Source organism: Salvelinus fontinalis, chromosome 1, assembly GCF_029448725.1.
Source record: "Salvelinus fontinalis isolate EN_2023a chromosome 1, ASM2944872v1, whole genome shotgun sequence".
Lineage (NCBI taxonomy): Eukaryota > Metazoa > Chordata > Actinopteri > Salmoniformes > Salmonidae > Salvelinus > Salvelinus fontinalis.
The window spans coordinates 57357804-57378576 of NC_074665.1; the positions used below are offsets into that span (position 1 = coordinate 57357804).

The following is a 20773-nucleotide window of genomic DNA, read 5'->3' on the forward strand; positions in this document are numbered from 1 at the left end:
AATAAGTGACAACGTCTCAATGAACACAGTCTTATACAGTACAAAACACTGTATATCAATACAATCCCAACTACAGGGATGCTTGTAACCGCATGATGGGTGTGACTGATAGGTGTGCAATTCTGTTGAGCTGCTCCACCAGGGTGATAAGAAATTCATCTGAATTAAAGTTGGCTTGGGTGAAATGCAATCTAGCAGAGTGCCGGCGAATGATGCCAACGCATGGCTGCTTGACACCCTGATCCAATATTCAATGCCTACGACAAAGTAACATTCCTTTCAAACTGCATTACTGCTGAAAGGCCACATGAACATACGCTCTCTCCATGGAAGAGGTCATCCGGCCGACAAGTGGACAAGTAATCCTTAGCAAATATACACGTACACACCTTCTAGTCGAGTCATTGGAAACATGTCTTGTCTTTCTGGGGGTAGAACATCCTTCTAGTTGTAACGAGCATTACCGAAGGTGGCTCCCCTTCCTGTTCGGGTGGCGCTCGGCGGTCGTCGTCGCCGGTCTACTAGCTGCCACCGATCCCTTTTTCCCTTTTCGTTTGGTTTTGTCTAATTGTTTTCACCTGTTCATTGTTTGGTTGTTAGGGTGGTGTTATTTAAGTTCGTTTGGCCCGTTTCTGTTTGTGCAGGCTTGTCCTTCTGTTTTTGTATGAGGTGTTTCATGTTTATTTGGGGTTTTCCACTGTCCGGATTATTTTTCCAGTGTGTACTGTAGTGGAGTGGATTTTACGCCAATGTTTTGACGTTACCAGTTGTACTTCTGGTTGGACATTAAAGTGTGGTTTTTCCCCGTATCTTTGCTCTCTGCGCCTGACTCCTCACTCATTTTCCTCATCGATCGTAATAGAATCCCGCAACCAACAAATGGAGTCAGCAGGAGCAGCGACCACCCCTCTCCCCACGATGGAGGAGAGAGTCCTTCATCACACGTCCATCCTCCATCGCATCGGATCAGCTATGGATCAAATGATGGAGAGGATGGATCGTTGGGAGAGGAGTGGTGTCCCTACTACCCCACCTACCCTCCCTCCAGCAACTATACCATCTCCTCCAGCGGGATCCGGTGCCAGCGCCTTGCGTATTACGCCTCCGAGTCAGTACGATGGAGCGGCGGCGGGGTGCCAGGGATTCCTGCTACAACTAGATCTGTACCTGGCCACCGTTCGACCGGCCCCCTCGGACGAGGAGAGCGTGAGTGTCTTTGTCTCTTGCCTGACGGGTAGAGCCCTAGAGTGGGCCAATGCGGTCTGGAACGGGCCCGACTCAGCGAGGGGCCACTACCCGGAGTTCACCCGACGTTTTCGGGCCGTGTTCGATCACCCTCCAGATGGCCGAGCGGCAGGTGAGAGATTGTTCTATCTCCGGCAGGGGACGAGGAGCGCGCAGGACTTCGCGCTGGATATCCGGACCTTGGCCGCTGGAGCAGGGTGGAAGGACAGGGCCCTGATAGACCATTACAGGTGTAGCCTGAGAGAGGACGTCCGCAGGGAGCTGGCTTATCGGGACACTACGCTCAGCTTGGATGAACTAATAGACATGTCGATCCGGTTAGACCATCTGCTAGCTGCTCGTGGACGTTCTGAAAGGATCCTGTCAGTTCCACCTCCTGACCCTCCTGCTCCCATCCGATGGAGCTAGGAGGGGCAGCATCTAGGGAGATCGGAGGAGGAGGCTCCTCCTGTACCAGTTGTGGCCGGAGAGGGCACACTTCCGGTCGGTACTGGAGGAGTCCATCTGGGAATCGAGAGGGTAGGCAGAACACTCCTCGATCACCTCAGGTGAGTATGCACCACACTTTCCCAGAGCTTCCTGTTGGTCACATGTTTTTGTTAATTTGTTTCCTTAAATTTTTTCCCTCTCTCCAGCATAAGGCGCTAGTCGATTCAGGCGCAGCTGGGAACCTTATAGATCGCAGAACCCCCCTTCCCTGTGCACTCCTTAGATAGTCGACCATTAGGGTCAGGGCTGGTCAGGGAGGCCACGATTCCTTTGGAGATGATTACGCATGGGAATCATAAGGAGCGGATTAGTCTGTTCCTTATCGATTCACCTGCGTTTCCGGTGGTGCTGGGGATTCCCTGGCTGGTTATTCACAATCCGAAGATTTCGTGGAAACAGGGAGCTCTCCAGGGGTGGTCTGATGAGTGTTCAGGCAGGTGTGTAGGAGTTTCCATCGGTGCGACAACGGTGGAGAGTCCAGACCAGGTTCCCACCGTGCGCATTCCCGCTGAGTATGCTGATTTGGCTATCGCTTTCAGTAAAAAGAAGGCGACCCAATTACCACCCCATCGACAGGGGGATTGCGTGATAAACCGCCAGGTAAACGCTGCACTACCCAGGAGTCATGTGTATCCTTTGTCCCAGGTGGAGACGTTGGCTATGGAGACATATGTCACGGAAGCTCTGGGACAGGGATTCATTCGGCCCTCCATGTCACCCGTCTCCTCGAGTTTCTTTTTTGTGAAGAAAAAGGATGGTGGTTTGCGTCCCTGTATTGATTATCGAGGTCTCAATTCCATCACGGTGGGTTTTAGTTACCCACTACCTCTCATCGCTACGGCGATGGAATCATTCCACGGAGCACGGTTCTTCACGAAACTGGACCTCAGGAGCGCGTATAATCTGGTGCGTATTCGGGGGGGAGATGAGTGGAAAACCGTGTTTAGTACCACATCGGGCCATTATGAGTACCTCGTCATGCCGTACGGGTTAAAGAATGCTCCAGCTGTCTATTAATCCTTTGTTGACGAGATTCTCAGAGACCTGCACGGACAGGGTGTGTTGGTGTCTATTGACGATATTTTGATCTACTCCGCTACACGCTCCGCTAATGTGTCTCTGGTGCGCAAGGTTCTTGGGCGACTGCTGGAGCATGACCTGTACGTGAAGGCGGAGAAATGTGAGTTTTCCAAACAAGCCGTTTCCTTCCTGGGTTATCGCATTTCCAGCTCGGGGGTGGTAATGGAGGGTGACCGCGTAAAACCCGTGCGTAATTGGCCGACTCCGACCACGGTAAAAGAGGTGCAGCGGTTCTTAGGGTTTGCCAATTACTACCGCAGGTTTATCCTGGGTTTTGGTCAGGTAGCAGCTCCTATTACCTCACTTCTGAAGGGGGGGCCGGTGCGTTTGCAGTGGTCAGCAGAGGCGGATGGAGCCTTCCGTAGGTTGAAGGTGCTGTTTACCGAGGCGCCAGTGTTGGCGCATCCGGACCCTTCTTTGGCGTTCATAGTAGAGGTGGACGCATCCGAGGCTGGGGTTGGAGCGGTGCTCTCACAGCGCTCGGGTACGCCACCAAAGCTCCGCCCCTGTGCTTTTTTTTCGAAGAAGCTCGGGCCAGCGGAGCGGAATTATGATGTGGGGGATAGGGAGTTGGTGGCTATGGTTAAGGCCCTGAAGGAGTGGAGACACTGGCTTGAGGGGGCAAAGCACCCTTTCCTCATCTGGACTGACCACCGTAACCTGGAGTATATCCGATTAGCTAAGAGACTGAATCCGCGTCAGGCAAGGTGGGCCATGTATTTCACCAGATTTCGTTTTACGATCTCTTATAGACCAGGTTCCCTCAACACTAAGGCCGACGCGCTGTCTCGCCTCAATGACTCGGAGGACCGGTCCATCGATCCTACTCCCATCATTCCGGCGGCTAAGCTGGTGGCACCAGTAGTATGGGAGGTGGACGCGGACATCGAGCGGGCGTTAATGGAGGAACCTGCGCCTCCACAGTGCCCGGAGGGTCGTAGGTACGTACCGCTCGCTGTTCGTGATCAATTGATTCGATGTGCTCATAGTTTACTCTCGTCAGGTCACCCGGGTATTTCGAGGACAGTGCGAGGTCTTAGGGGGAAGTACTGGTGGCCCACCTTGGTGAGGGATGTGTGATTCTATGTCTCCTCCTGTTCGGTATGCGCCCAGAGTAAGGCTCCTAGGCACCTGCCTCGAGGAAAGTTACAACCCCTCCCCGTTCCACAACGGCCGTGGTCCCATCTTTCGGTGGATTTTCTGACTGACCTTCCCCCATCTCAGGGAAACACTACGATCCTGGTCGTTGTGGATCGGTTCTCTAAGTCCTGCCGTCTTATCCCGTTGCCCGGTCTCCCTATGGCCCTACAGACTGCGGAGGCTCTTTTCACCCATGTCTTCCGGCACTACGGGGTACCCGAGGATATCGTTTCTGATCGGGGTCCCCAGTTTACCTCCCGAGTGTGGAGGGCTTTTATGGAACGTCTGGGGATCTCGGTCAGCCTTACCTCGGGGTATCACTCGGAGAGTAATGGGCAGGTGGAGAGAGTAAAGCAAGAGGTGGGTAGGTTTCTGCGGTCGTATTGCCAGGACCGACCAGGGGAGTGGGCAAGATACATTCCCTGGGCTGAAATGGCCCAGAATTCACTAAGCCACTCCTCTACCAACATGTCACCGTTTCAGTGCGTGTTGGGGTATCAGCCGGTCCTGGCACCATGGCATCAGAGTCAGACCGAGGCTCCTGCGGTGGAGGAGTGGGTTCAGCGCTCTAAGGAGACCTGGAGGGCCGTCCAGGAATCATTACGTCAGGCGAGTGGACGGCAGAAGAGGAGTGCTGACCGTCACCGCAGTGAGGCCCCCGTGTTTGCACCGGGGGACAGGGTCTGGCTCTCGACCCGAAACCTGCCCCTCCGCTTGCCCTGCCGGAAGCTGGGTCCGCAGTGTGTAGGGCCATTTAAAGTCCTGAGGACAATAAACGAGGTTTGTTATCGATTATTACTTCCTTCGTATTATCGTATTAACCCCTCGTTTCATGTGTCTCTCCTCAGGCCGGTGGTAGCTGGTCCCATGCAGGAAGGTGAGGTTCCGGAGGTCCCTCCGCCCCCTCTGGACATCGAGGGGTCCCCGGCGTACACGATACGGGCCATTCTGGACTCGAGGCGCCGGGTGAGGGGCCTGCAGTACCTCGTGGACTGGGAGGGGTACGGTCCGGAGGAGAGGTGCTGGGTCCCGGTGGGGGATATATTGGATCCATCTATGCTGAGAGAGTTCCATCGCCTCCATCCGGATCGCCCTGCGCCTCAGCCCCCGGGTCGTCCTCGAGGCCGGCGTCGGCACGCTGCGGGAGCTGCGCGTCAGGGGGGGGTACTGTAACGAGCATTACCGAAGGTGGCTCCCCTTCCTGTTCGGGTGGTGCTCGGTGTTCGTCGTCGCCGGTCTACTAGCTGCCACCGATCCCTTTTTGAGGTGTTTCTTGTTTATTTGGGGTTTTCCACTGTCCGGATTATTTTTCCAGTGTGTACTGTAGTGGAGTGGATTTTACGCCAATGTTTTGACGTTACCAATTGTACTTCTGGTTGGACATTAAAGTGTGGTTTTTCCCCGTATCTTTGCTCTCTGCGCCTGACTCCTCACTCATTTTCCTCATCGATCGTAACACTAGTACTGGAAAATAACCAGATAAAGACTTGTGTAGGAACTGCACTGACTTTTTTGTTGATAGTATTGATAGTTTTATGTACATTCACATTCAGAATGTATTATCTAAAAGGATAAAAGTATTGCGTGTAGTGGAAGTTCTCAGTGTAAGCGCCTTCCGTTTAACTGAATGAATGTGTGCATTAATTAGGATAATTCAGTATATACAAAAAGCATATCTAAATATTAAGGAAAAGATGCCCTTTTGAAATTGCGAACAATGTGTGAGAGGATGGAAGATTGGATATAGGGCGAAGGGCAAGTGAGATTACAGTTGGCTGCTGCAGCATACTGGAGAAGTTACATTTCCCTTGGGATATCCATCACTGGGGCATAACGGTTTTCTGGAGCACTTGCTCGCGAAATGGCATTCTTAAAATGGTTGATTAATAAATGAATGTTTAATAATACAACACCAGCAGTAGACAGGCAAGGGAATTGAGTGTGTATTTATTGATAACTTGATGCAGGCTCAACTTTGTGTAGTTCAAGGATCAAAAGAGACAATGTGATGGGGAAATTATATCTATTGTTGGACTAATGCTTATGATTGCCTTTGAGCACAATGGAATCAATGTAATAAATTCCATAACTGTTTCTCTATAACATCGGTCAACACTAAGATATGCTGGATGACATCTGCTGTCGAATTCTCATCGTACCGCTATATCTACAGCTGTAGCTATGCTGTCTGGGTAATTACTAGGAGTGTATATGTTAGTATGGCAGAAGGAAGAGTGCACATCAGAGAATGAAATTCAACACTTTTTGCAAAATGATTTACTCTTGCAGAGGCACAGACACTTTGAGATGCTCCAGCATTAACATAAGGCCTGCAGTCATAGGTACAAAGTTGATTGATCACTGCAGGAAAATCCCTCTTGCACAAATCAATAGGCTATGGTGATCCAACGACCAGAGTCAAGGACAGCAGGGTGGATAGATCTTGGAGAGCATATCATTGTTGTTTACCGATTGATCCAGTCTTAGTACAGTAAATAGGCTAATCAACTATGTTATACTGAACATGCATACTGGAGGCCTTGCTCATTGAAAGCTTGGCAAAGATAAGTCAATCCAGTCCAGCCTTATTAATTCAACAAAATGTGAATGTATAGTCTTCAAATAGCAATCCCTGTAAATTCTGCTTACCTACACAACTAAAAACACTTCTCCCTTTTTATTCCCTTCAAATCTTATTTAGATTTGCTCTACTGAAAGCCATTACCAATAAATGCAGGCAATCAGACACATGAAAACATACTTTCTGCTTAGGGGCAAAGTTGCAGAATATTACGCCATTCTAGTGCATTCATCATGACACATGGAATGGTTCTTTGTTTCTCCTGTATTCATTTAGCAGTGGCGCACCGCTGCTGCTAAATCGTTGCCGCCACACGTGTGGGACATTTCGGGAAGGAAAACGCTTTCAGTGTAAACTTAAACGACTAAAATCAGACAAAGTTTATAGAAAAGATAATTGACCACTTTTTTATGCCTGCTACATTAGGTTAGCTTAATGGCATCATGTGTAGAATTGCAGAAATTGTGCTTAAAAATTGCAGCATTTTCTCTAAGCTCTATGAAGAAAAAACGTGCTTGTTGCTAATAGCACATCTGCCCTGTTCCTGGAGTGCCGCAGGTACAGCAGGATTTTGTTCCAACTAGGCAACCAACTGAGCTAACTGATCAGTGCAATGCCTAAATTCAACACACCTGGTTTTCCAAGTCGGTTAAATCAAAAACATGGACCAGGTTAGCCGACCCCTGGGCTATGGTCAAATATTTTTTGAATGTTTATTCATTTAAAAAAGTCACTGGAGAGGACCTTCTCAACGTCCTTCTACAAACAATCCTGGGGGGGGGGGGCATGCCTCCATGACCTCCCCCTTCCTCTGCGACCTTTGCCACCGCAGCAAAAAAAATGATCTAGAGGAAACATTACATTTCCCCCTACAGCTTGTAAAAGAGAAAATGGAATCTGGCGAGAATGCTTAAAGTAAACTTCCCTGAAAACCAAACGATACAGATGCCCATCAATAGATCAATCCATTACACTGGTTCATTAATTTCTGCAGCTTCTACCCTTCCATAGGGGAAGTTACCAGCCATAACCACAACAGCATTTTTTTATCCAAAAATAATGTTTCCCTTTGTGAATTTCACGTCGTAAAAATGGCTATAGAACACATTACCACACTATACAACAATTATTCTCAGGATTAAGCTTCTATTACACAGGTATTTTGTGTCTTGATTAAAAAAGATACAGATAAACAGATGTTAATCACCCATCGAAGGCACATTTTACTTTTATGCTACATTTGAAACACAAAAACAGCCAATGTCTGTGAGTAATCATACATTAAAATAAATAGTGATCACTCTCTAGATTTTTCCAAAACCAAGCAGGAATTAGAGATAGCTGTGACTTACATGTTTTTCGGTTCACATGGGTCCGTGTGGGGGTGGTGGCAGGCCTCTCCATGGAGTGCTTGTGTGTCCACATTTCTGTGGAGTCATGCAGCACGGTGGGGTTAAAAGGAGAGGGGCTGGAGGTGGTAAAAATGGCAACTGGCGCAGCGGTGGTTGTGGTAATAACAGGGCCTTGTGGTCCTCCGCCCCCAGAGTTGCCTTGGCGTTGTGTGGTGCTGCGAGGTGTAACTTGGCTGCCTGATGCACCACCCACCTTGGCGGTAGTAGTGGTGCCACTGGGGTGGTGTGCAACAACAGTTCGAGTTCTGCCCCTCACCACTGTGACAGTGGTTGAGGTGGGGTTTGCCATGGTAGTAGTGGTTGTAGTGGTAGTGTCTGAGTTCTTGGGAAAGGTGCTGGGCTTGGAGAGATGGGGGGGAAACATGGGGTCCTGTCCTATACCCTTAGCGTCCACCAGGTCTGTAGGCACGTAGTCCCTAACAGAGCCCACCACAATCCATTTGAGCAGCATCAGGCTTAGTCCCAAGCCAATGAAGCCTATGAGCAGAGGAACCACACATAGCCATGTCTGCTGGCGTGGCCACACGGTGCAGCCTCCACAGCGCAGGGGCCCTGGCTCTTGGCCTTGGGCCTGCTCTCGCTCCCTACTCCCCTCTGGACACTCCTCCAGGATCACCGCCCCGGATGTGACTGCTCCGGAGCTCTCGCTCATCCTGCGCACGGCTTAGCAAGGGTTAATCTTGGGGCCAGGCGCATGACAGGCATGGGAAGCACGAGCCAGAATGGCAGCCGGCAATGCCGGACATCGAGAAAGAAACACACACAATGAGATGGTCACAAACACATACATACACAGAAACGTACAGACAAACACTCAGACAAACTCAGAGATGCACAACAGAGGTGGAACAATCTGATGTAGATGTGGAATGATCTTTTGTCCAGTTTGAGTCCTGTCCAAAAGCAACCCAGACCTCCAACTCCAAGGACAATCCAAAAATAATTGATGAAGAGGAGAATAGAAAGAAGACAGTGAGAGACAAACAGCTGTAAATCCGTCTGTGAAGACACCTTGTCGCAGCACCTGCACACTCATCTGTTGGCACTGATCAAACCCAGACCTCTATTTCGCACCCTTTCTCTTTTCCACCGTCAATATTCCAAGATGGGGCGTTTTCGTTATGGACTGTTGAGAAAAACTTGCAGGGGTGGTTCAGATTCCCGCCTCTCAGCAGGCAAGGCAGATAGGATCCTGGGTTTCTCTCACCTTAGCTGAGTCAGCTAGCCAGCCCCAGAAACCTGTCCCTCCCATCAGAGAGAAGAGAGATCAGCCCTGGGTGTGTCGTTGCTCACTTTCCAGACCCCCGCTGTCTACAACATCCCCGCTCACAAGGGATTCTCCTTTTATGTTTTGGAGAAAAACCAACCCCACTCCCAGCACTCAGTTGCTTGCTATTCTCCAGTGGGAAAAATACAAAATCAATTGATGGCAACAAGAAGGAAAAATAACCCTGGAGCTTAGAGATACAGAGAGAAAAGGAGGGGTGGGTGGTGGAGGTAGAAGGGTGGATAAATCTGTCGTTTGCTATGCTTTATCCCGTTCCTCAGGTTCCCCAAGCTGTCCGCTCAGCGCCCTGCTGTCTCTGTGCGCTGCCTGTTAATGCAGCAGAGACCTAGAAACCTGCCCTTATCCGCCAGCTACATTCCCGTACTGAGAGAAAGAAGAAGAGAGAGAAAGGATAAGGATCCTCTCAGAAAAAGACATTAAGGGATATATAGAAAGATAGAGGGAGCAGTTGAAAATACCCTGTGCAACTCTTCTCCCGGCTCCTCTACCTCAGGTCCCTCTATGAGGAATTGTAGCCCTCCAGTCAATGTTGCAGTTTTGGCTGGTTTCTGTCCCATTAGGGACTGCTACCGGATGATTAGAGATCTCCACCGTGGACGCTGCAGCTTTACAGCCTGACACTCCTCTGGTTTTAGACGATGATGCTGATCTAGCAGACCAGTGGCTTTGGTATTCTAGTCAGGTAGACAGCTGATATCCTGTGCTGCTGCTGCCGATGCTGAGAGAGAGCGAATGCAAACGAGAGAGAGAAAAAAAAGCATAGACGGACCACAGTGCACACTGGATGAGGGAGAGAGAGACAGAGAGGGAGGGGGAGTGAGAGAGAGAGACGAGGTTGCACCTGCTAGCTCCACCAGCATTGGGAAGATGTTCTCTCTCTCCTAACACACAGAGAGAGAGAGAGATGAAAGAGAGAGAGTGAGAGAGTGCAATGAAGAATGCATGCACAAAATAGGGAGTGGAAGAGTGCAGAAAGAAGGAGAGATTGAGAGAGAGCCTGATCCTAGGCAAATCTCTGCAGTATTAGCAGAGGCAGTTACAGAACAGGCTGCATCTTAGCATTAGCAACACCGGCAGAGCATAGTCACAAGGAATTGTCACTCACTCACATGGTGCCTCCCAGTTATGTATCTGGAACAGAGAGAGAGGAGGAGGGAAGGATGAGGCTGAGAAGGTAAGAGAAGGAAGACAAGATAAAAGGAAGGGGGGTAAATCTAGCTCAAGAGAAAAACATTGAAGTGGAAAGGGTTGTGACATGAATGAAAAAATATAACATTCATCAGTGTTTAACAGGGAAATGGTGGTTTGGGGAATAGACCAGAAGCTCTGACAGTTTGTATTGTTCTTGTTAAGCATATTGTTAACCATATTGATAAGCTATAAACCCTGTCTGTCCTGCTATCCCCATCATCATGCCTCCTGTTTCACAGGGCAAAGATACAAATCCACCAAAGATAACAGGGCTTGGGAGGGTTAGTTGCAAAGCCCGCCTACAGTATGTGTCCCCAGGGGAAAGTAGAGCTAAATTTTACACCCATTAGAAATGCAGACATACCACCACATTGTCTAATACAGGCTATTAAACGCCACTGCAGAGACAAATTAATAAAAATATATATATTTTAAGTGAAATAATTAGCTTTTCTCTGAAAAATTCAGGAAGCTATTTTGACCTATGCACTAACAAGGTTTTTCAGCATATGCAGCTTTGACACCTGCTACAGTACTGTAGCTGTACTTATCTACTGTTCTTCAACAACAGATGTAGTCACAAGCCTGATAGTCAAGGTTCCAGCGAGGTCAGAAAGACACAGAGCAATGCTTACCTGCATATCCCCTTTTCCAGTAGCATGTTGGTTTGCATCCACATCACCCACACCATGTTGACTGTAAAGGGTAAGTTTACACACACGGTGAGACAAACAAGGGACCAAACGGGGAGGGACCTACCTACATGCTTGGTCACAAGAGGAATCACAGACATACATCAATACATGAATGCATTAACACATTTCTCAAAACTGCATCTGTGTGAGATTGTGTTTTCTCATAGATATACTCTCATTTGTTCATCCACACACACACACACACACACACACACACACACACACACACACACACACACACACACACACACACACACACACACACACACACACACACTCTAACGTCTCTCCCCCTCTCCAGGCAGGGTAAAGACATTCCTTTCCCCAGAGTGGACCGGCTCCTCTACACCCTCCCAGAGTTCCAATAGGAGCCACCTGCTGTCTAATAGGCTGCCGCTCTGCTTTCTTTGCCGACCACAAACACTTAGATATGAAAGTATTAATTGGTTTTTAAGAAGTTTGAGAGTAGCTACAGTTTGAAAACACTTTTATGTTTTTCAGGTGACCATGGTGACAGTCTATCACAGGGATGGGCAACTCCAGTCCTTTGGGCCTGATTGTGACACACTTGTTTCATCAGGTGTGTTAGCTATAGGGCTGTGGAAAAGGTGGGACCCCAACCAGGCCCCTGAGGACTGGAGTTGCCCATCCCTGGTCTACCACGATGAGGATGACCCGATCCAGTCAACAGGCTCCAACTCAATGCAAGACCCAGCTTAATTCTAACAATCTGTTCCCTATAGCCCTCTCTGTTGCATGTGAATTGCTGTTGTGCATTACTCAATTACTCAATTACAATCATGTTGTTTAGGTTGACTTGAGTGAAAGATTGTTATGTTTTGATATCGTAATACTTTATGTAACGGTCTCATCACCTGCCTATTACATTTCAATAAGTTGTTTATGACACATAATTGCCAGAGTGTGAGGATAAGTCAGGCTAACAACCTCACTGTTGTTAAATGCAAAATGAGTCAACAGCCATGTCGTGCAGAACAACATTGCCTGGACACTTGCCTATGTATGTTTTTGTGATGCGAATCTGTGATGAGATTGTTGGCAATATGACCAAGGAGTTAGAGCACCTAGTACCGATGATGAAGGTAAGTATAGATGTAGCTATAATGTTCTAATTGTGTTTGCTAAAACAGTCACAACATTATGCTATTGTATGTTATTTTAGACAACCATATATTTCATTAGCAGCTAAAGTAGAGAGGTCGGGTTGATGCGATTTCTATTTGTAGCACTATGAATGTTTGGAGCTGATCTGCTCATGCCTGTGTCATAGTTCATCTGCATTGAATTTAATTGTGAATATGACTGAGATCATTAAACAAAATAAGTATGTTGAGGGTCAATGTTGTCAAGTTATAGCTAGCTAGCCAACTTCTGCCATGGCTGTTCCTGAGTTTTTTTTCCAACATCCTCTCTTTGGAGAGAGGTACGGCTGTTTAGATGGGACGTGAACCCTGGAGCTTGGCTAGCAACTCAACATCAACTAATAATGCAGCCTATCTGACTTGAAATCAGTTTTGAAAATGTCTGATATATAGCTGAGAACAAAAATACATTGACCGTTAATGTTGTCAGGATATAAGTTTAGCTAGCTAGCTAAAGACTTGTGTTACCAGCTAACTAGCTACTGCCAACAAGTAGCTACTAAAGACGAGAGTTGTGGCTAGGTTTCAGTTTGGATACGTCACAGCTTGGAATAAAGAACAGATAGATATCAAGACCCGCTTCATTCTCACTTTGAATGAGACTTTATGACCTGTAATACTAATTCTGTCTGTCTTTTTCTGTTTCTCCTTCAACAACGACAAATTATTAGCGGGTATTTTGCCTTTCCCCATTTAATGAGCTAGCTTTCCTTCATGTTCAATGTAAAAATCTAAACTAGAAGATTGGTTTTACTTAGATCAACAACCACTTTCTTGAATATCTAAACATAAGTTGAATTCATCTTTCTCTGTGATTTCAGCATCACTGATGACATCTTTGTGGAATTTCTGGAAGGTTTTCTGAAAAGTAATCTATGGAAAATGCTAATATTTCATCCCCTCTTGCTGCAAGAAAACTAGCAAAAGGTTTGAGGCGGTATCTGGTGACCATTTAGGGTAACGTTTTATCCGCTGGTATGCTTGTTTTCATTAGATAATATGAAGAATTGACAGAGAAATTAGGAGAGGAAAAAGTAAATGTAACATGCATTGGTCGATCAATATGTGACCGACCGGCTCGATCTTATGAAGCAAAATATGAAATTATGTTTTTGACATTGGATAAAAGTAAAGACTCAGAGTTAGAAAATTGTGTACAGTGCATTCGAAAAGTATTCAGACCCCTTGACTTTTTTCCCAAAAGATGTACATTACAGCCTTATTCTAAAATGTGTTAAATTGTTTTTTTCCCCTCAATCTACACACAATACCCCACAATGACAAACTCAAAACAGGTTTCAGAAATGTCTTCAAATGTATGACAAATTAAAAATGGAATTATTACATTTACCTACAGTAAGTATTCAGACCCTTTACTCAGTACTTTGTTGAATCACCTTTGATAGCGATTACAGACTCAAGTCTTTTTGGCTATGACGCTACAAGTTTGGCACACCTGTAGTTGTGGAGTTTCTCCCATTCTTCTCTGCAGATCTTCTCAAGATGTGTCAGGTTGGATAGGGAGCGTCGCTGCACAGGTATTTTCAGGCCTCTCCAGATTTGTTTGATTTGGCTCAAGTCCGGGCTTTGGTTGTGCAACTCAGGACATTTAGAGACTTGTCCCGAAGCCTGCGATTCCTAGACTGTGTGCTTAGGGTTGTTGTTCTGTTGGAAGGTGAACCTTCACCCCAGTCTGAAGCAGGTTTTCATCAAGGATCTCTCTGTACTTTGCTGCGTTCATCTTTCTCTCGATCCTGACTAGTCTCCCAGCATTCAGGCCAAAGAGTTCAATCTTGGTTTTATCAGACCAGAGAATCTTGTTTCTCATGGTTAGAGTTCTTTAGGTGCCTTTTGGCAAACTCCAAGCGGGCTGTCATGTGCCTTTTACTGAGGAGTGGCTTCTGTCTGGCCACTCTACCATAAAGACCTGATTGGCGGAGTGCTGAAGAGATCAAATCAAATTTATTTACATAGCCCTACTTTCATCAGTTGATATCTCAAAGTGCTTTACAGAAACCCAGCCTAAAACCCCAAACAGCAAGCAATGCAGGTGTAGAAGCACAGTAGCTAGGAAAAACTCCTGAGAAAGGCCAAAACCTAGGAAGAAACCTAAAGAGGAACCAGGCTATGAGGGGTGGCCAGTCCTCTTCTGGCTGTGCCGGGTGGAGATTATAACAGAACATGGCCAAGATGTTCAAATGTTCATAAATGACCAGCATGGTCAAATAATAATAATCACAGTAGTTGTCGATGGTGCAGCAAGTCACCACCTCAGGAGTAAATGTCAGTTGGTTTTCATAGCCGATGAATTAGAGTATCTCTACCGCTCCTGCTGTCTCTAGAGAGTTGAAAACAGCAGGTCTGGGACAGGTAGCACGTCCGGTGAACAGGTCAGGGTTCCATAGCCGCAGGCAGAACAGTTGAAACTGGAGCAGCAGCACAGCCAAGTGGACTGGGGACAGCAAGATCATTGTCCTTCTGGAATGTTCTCCCATAGTGACCATCAGGTTGTTGGTCACCTCCCTGACCAAGGCCCTTCTACCCCGATAAGCCGAGTTTGGCTGGGCGGTCAGCTCTAGGAAGAGTCTTGGTGGTTCGAAACTTCCTCATGAAGATGTTTGAGAGAACGCCAAGACTGTGCAAAGCTGTCATCAAGGCCAAGGGTGACTACATTGAAGAATCTCAAATATAAAATATACTTAGATTTTTTTAACACTTTTTTGGTTACTACATTATTTCATGTGTTATTTCATAGTTTTGATGTCGTCACTATTATTCTACAATGTAGAAAATAGTAAAAATAAATAAAAAGCCTGGAATTGTAACGTCCTGACCAGAGTTCTTATGTGTTTTGCTTGTTTAGTGTTGGTCAGGACGTGAGCTGGGTGGGAATTCTATGTTGTGTGTCTAGTTCGTCTGTTTCTGTGTCCAGCCTAATATGATCTCAATCAGAGGCAGCTGTCAATCGTTGTCCCTGATTGAGAATCATATATAGGTGGCTTGTTTTATGTTGGGATTTGGTGGGTGATTGTTTCCTGTGTCAGTGTTTGTGCCACACAGGACTGTGACGGTTATTTTGTTTGTTATTTTGTATAGTGTCTATGTCTAACGTTAGTAGCTTGTGTATTGCACTTTCGTTTGTAGCTTCACGGTTGTTTGTTGTTTTGTATTAGTTTGTCAGTATCTTGTCTTTGTGTTAATTAAATTCATGGAAAATTACCACGCTGCACATTGGTCCTCCGATCCTTCTCTCCTCTCCTCGTCCGAGGAGGAGGAAGAGCTAGACTGCCGTTACAGGAATAAGTGGGTGTGTCCAAACTTTTGACTGGTACTGTAGCTGACAACGTCTTAACTTTAGCTAATTTATATTCATTATTACAGGAAAATAAACTCACAGCAAGATCATTATTTACAAGTTAATGACGAGCTAATTACATAAAACAGCTTATGGTTGTGAGTGTGACGAAATATAAGTAGGGCATTCTACCAGGTAATTTTAGAATTTGAACACTCATTGATCTAACGTTATATCCTAGTTTGACATTGGTGCAGGTCATGTTGTTCTTCACATTACCGTCCCTGGTAGACACAAACTATATTAAATAAAGTGTATTTGTCACATGCACAGGATACAAATAGGTGTAAATGGTACAATGAAATGCTTATTTGTGTAGTGGAGTCTTTTGTTTAGACATCTAGCTAGCTAAACAATGAACCATACTGCCAACTCATAATATTACTACCCTGCATTGCTCTTCAGGTTGCTAAAGCTAACCAACTAGGTTCAATGTTAGCTATCTAGCTAGTTTGAAGATGTTATCCGGAGACAGGTGTTTTATACAACAGCCTTCTGTGTGTTCTCTTTCGACTAACTCTGCATATTTGCAATCAAACAACATCATTTTATTTATCTCCTTAGCTATAATATCATGCTTCCACCGGACATTCCTCTGATTAAAAAAAAAATTGGTCCTCCAGAAAGTTAGAGCATTAGCAACACTTTTGTAGTTCATCAAAATATATTTAAAAAAATCTGTGTTAGAAAGGATTACCTACACATACTGAGCAGCTCATGTTATAGACAGAAGCTACATGGCAGACAAATCTGACATCATCTCTCGGCATGTCCAACCTATACATTATCTCAGCCAATCATGGCTAGCGGGATGGTTCCTGTCTTTTTTCCGTGGCTAAACCAACTAGGCTCATAATTTAACATTTATTTCGTATTTACAGATGGCATACAATTTTGTTATTAAGGCACATGAAAGTTCACATGTTCCAGAAGGCATTTCTGGCCAAAAGCGTATTGATAGAAAAACAAATGCTTACGTTCAAATGCCTGTCCTGTGAAGTAGTGACACATGCCTAGTTTCCTGAAACAAGTCACAGATGTGACTATCGTTGCATCTATAATGTCAATACTGACATTGTCATACATAAAACGGACACAGCACTGCACAATACAAGCCCATAAAAAAGGGGGTAATCCAACTCTTAAATAATTATAGGCACATTTCAAAGCTGTTAACCCTAGCGAAAATACTTGAAAGCCTTGTTAGTGAACAGCTGAAATAATTTTTATATACTATTATCAATAGCACAATTACAGTAGCCATGAAGGTATTAATTGATATCAGTGAAACCCTTGACAAAAAACAGCACTGTGTCTCACTTTTTATAGATCTCTCTAAGACTTTTGATATTGTTGATCATGCTGAGGCAGAGATTGCAGAGATTGTCGAGCGTAGGTCTTTCAGAACATGCAGTTGCATTTATGCCTATACAAGACAATGGTGATATTTTATATATGAATGCTTCTGCTCAGTGTTTGTGATCAATTTACATCCTTTACCATGGAGCATCGAGATTTATCTTCAAATGCAAAACCCTTACGCACCACTGCACTTTATATACCAGGGTTGGATGGCCTTCTCTAGTTAATCGTAGGCTCAGTCAATGGCATACTTTTATTTACAAAGCCATTTTGGGTTTACTACCATTTTATTTGGGCATCTTTATTGTTCAGAAATGTGGTTGGTACTTTCTTCGTTCGCAGGACTTTATCCTGCTAACTGTTCCATATGTCCAAACTGAATTTGGTAAAAGGGCTTTTATGTACTCTGCCATCGGATTAGAACACCTGAAAAACTACTTTTAAACTGGAAGAACTTGTCTCATTTGGTGTTTGTAAATCATTGATGAAGGATTGAGGCTGATTCCTTGGCCTGTCAATGTTTTTAATTTTCCGTTTTATGATTGTAATATACTCCTGTGATTCTATGGTTTTTACGAGATTACCTGTAGTTTTTCATGTCTGTAATTGTGTCATGATGTAGCGTTTGCTCTGAGAGTCGGGAAGCAAGTTCAGGGAGTGAGTGTTTTAATAAATAAACGCAACTAAATGCAAAACAAGAAACACAAACAACGCACAGACATGACATTGGAACAGAAACCGGATTAATGACGACTGGGGAAGAAACCAAAAGGAGTGACATATAAAGGGCAGGTAATCAAGGAGGTGATGGCGTCCAGGTGAGTGTCATTATGCGCCTAACGCTGGTGACTGGTGTGCCATAACGAGCAGCCTGGTGACCTAGAGGCCGGAGAGGGAGCACACGTGACAGTACCCCATCCCCGACACGAGACTCCAGCTGCAGGATGCCGACCAAGATGACGTTCCCGGGGATCAGGAGTGGACTGGTCACCCTTGCTAAGGCGTGGAAACCTGTCGATACGGCTGAGGCGCTGGAGCATGATGACCTGGAGCGCTGGAGAGAGAGCATACGTGACAGTACCCACTCCTCAGAAAGTTAGGCTACAGCCGCAGGACGCCAACCACAGGGACGATCCTGGGGATCCGGAGCGAACCGGTCCGGCTCAGGCGTGAGAGCTCCCCGGTTACCTCGGTCGAGGCACGGAAACCTGTTCACCAGCTGAGGCATGGGAGCCTATAGAGCGAGCTGAGGCATGGGAGCCTATAGAGCGAGCTGAGGCATGGAAGCCTATAGAGCCAGCTGAGGCATGGAAGCCTATAGAGCCAGCTGAGGCATGGAAGCCTATAGAGCCAGCTGAGGCATGGAAGCCTATAGAGCGAGCTGAGGCATGGAAGCCTATAGAGCCAGCTGAGGCATGGAAGCCTATAGAGCCAGCTGAGGCATGGAAGCCTATAGAGCGAGCTGAGGCATGGAAGCCTATAGAGCCAGCTGAGGCATGGAAGCCTATCGAGCCAGCTGAGGCATGGAAGCCTATCGAGCCAGCTGAGGCATGGAAGCCTATCGAGCCAGCTGAGGCATGGAACCCTATCGAGCCAGCTGAGGCATGGAAGCCTGTCGAGCCAGCTGAGGCATGGAAGCCTGTCGAGCCAGCTGAGGCATGGAAGCCTGTCGAGCCAGCTGAGGCATGGAAGCCTGTCGAGCCAGCTGAGGCATGGAAGCCTGTCGAGCCAGCTGAGGCATGGAAGCCTGTCGAGCCAGCTGAGGCATGGAAGCCTGTCGAGCCAGCTGAGGCATGTAAGCCTGTCGAGCCAGCTGAGGCATGGAAGCCTGTCGAGCCAGCTGAGGCATGGAAGCCTGTCGAGCCAGCTGAGGCATGGAAGCCTGTCGAGCCAGCTGAGGCATGGCAGCCTGTTGAGCCAGCTGAGGCATGGGAACACAACAAACCAGCTGAGGCCTCCCAGGTAGCTCCGGTCGGACACCCGGACCCGACATCACCTCCAACACCAAAATAAACAAAAGAAAACACTCCCTGATGCTTCCCTTTGTTGAGTCGTCATTCTGTAATGATGGGGCGGTGAGTCGGAAGCAGGTGCAGGTGAAACGTTTTAAGAAAACAACAAAACTAAGAACACGACACTAACAAAAGGCAGAACACCGATACACAAGAACAATACCAACTGGTGAGTGAACCTGGGAGAGTGACATATAAAGAGGAGGAAATTATGAAGGTCATGGAGTCCAGGTGTGAATCATAATGATTGATTGCGCGTAATGATGAATCCCAGGACCGGTGGTTAGTACTCTGGCGCTGTCGTACGCTGGAGGGGAAGAGCAGGAGCAGACGTGACAAATTACTTGGTGCTGCTCATCTTGGCCAGGACGCTCTTGAAAAAGAGATTTCAAATCTCAATGAGCCCGTCCTGGTTAAATAAAGGTGAAATAAATAAAACACTTTCAGGTGATAAAGAATACTGAATTATTCATGAAACTATATGACTACGACGTAAAATGTAGGTTGACGTAGGTAAGGTAATGTTGATCGAATATGTAGTGCCCTGGGTGTTGATTAATAAAAGTCTGCATTCTTTCTTTTATTTCTGTCTTAAGTTGATGAGTCATTCTAACAGTACATTTTACCCTCCACATAGTGTCCATCTATTGTTTTATATTCAGGATATATTTTCAACTGTATATCTGAATTCTATAATTTAAATGTTCAGTAATAACATTCGCAATCTTGAATTAACAAGACAACCGAACAATCACGTACGTTTCCTGCATTCTGTATTGTTAGGGCAACAACGCCATGGGAGAGAAATATGTGAATGTGTTGGTTGCATTTGTTGAAGCGTGTTTTGTAGCATTACAATTAGATATGCTGATCTGGGTAAGATGTAATACCACGTGAGTGGACAATAAAGGCATCTTATCACATTTTATCGTATTACATTGCAGCTAATGTCCAATTAAGTCTCTTTAGGGTTTGACTTTCCACAAAAATAATTTGGCCACAAAAAAATATTTATCTATCCAGTATAGGCTAATGGGCCTGTCAAATTAAGTACATGGTGGCACTGCACAGCTTTAATGTGTCAATAATTTGCAAAAATTGTTCTAGAAAGATATTTAAGAAGGTTGGTCCCTTAACCCAATCCACCTCCTGTGTCCATTGTGAAAGCAGAGATCCAATGGGAGAAGCCAGGGGTTAAATTGAGCTCATTTCTCATTCTAAACATGAGTTTGTGCAAACCCTCCCAGCGTCTGTTTATTCATTACTCATGTATATAACCTAATGCTGCTCATTAATGGCTGACAGTACACTGCATATTTGTACCTGCCTGATTTAGGACCCATCAAGCTGCCAGTTTACATCAACTCTATAATTAACCAGCCCTGCCGGGTCTTCTCTAACCCTCTTAACACACACATGCTAGTGTGTTCACACGCGCACACACAAAACACATCCTACACACACACATATACTTTTTCTACCCACACTCTGACACATGCACCAACCCTGTCACCCCTCACCTGATGTTCTTGAACCCTCAAATCAAATTTTATTTGTCACATGCGCCCAAAACAATGATATAGAAGTTACCATGACATGCTTGCTTACAAGCCCTTCCCAACGATGCAGTTAAAAAATTATAAATACAAGTACAAATAGTACACACGAGGAATAAAAAACACAAGAATTAAGCTATGTACAGGGAGTACCAGATCAATGTGCAGGGATACGAGGTATTTTAAGGTAGACACAGTACTGTA

General features: G+C 46.0%; 1 protein-coding gene across 3 annotated transcripts in view; it reads right to left on the minus strand.

The window, feature by feature from the left end:
• Positions 1–10239, minus strand: part of LOC129858338 (pro-neuregulin-3, membrane-bound isoform-like) — a 541229-nt gene extending 530990 nt beyond the window's left edge. For 2 of the 3 annotated variants that reach the window (XM_055927518.1, XM_055927500.1), the window contains exon 1: positions 7888–10239. In XM_055927518.1, coding sequence (XP_055783493.1) covers positions 7888–8599 — 712 coding nt within the window. In that variant the 5' untranslated portion in view covers positions 8600–10239. The remainder of the gene's footprint in view (positions 1–7887) is intronic. The other variant, XM_055927510.1, reaches the window with a different exon arrangement.
• Positions 10240–20773: the final 10534 nt, after the last annotated feature.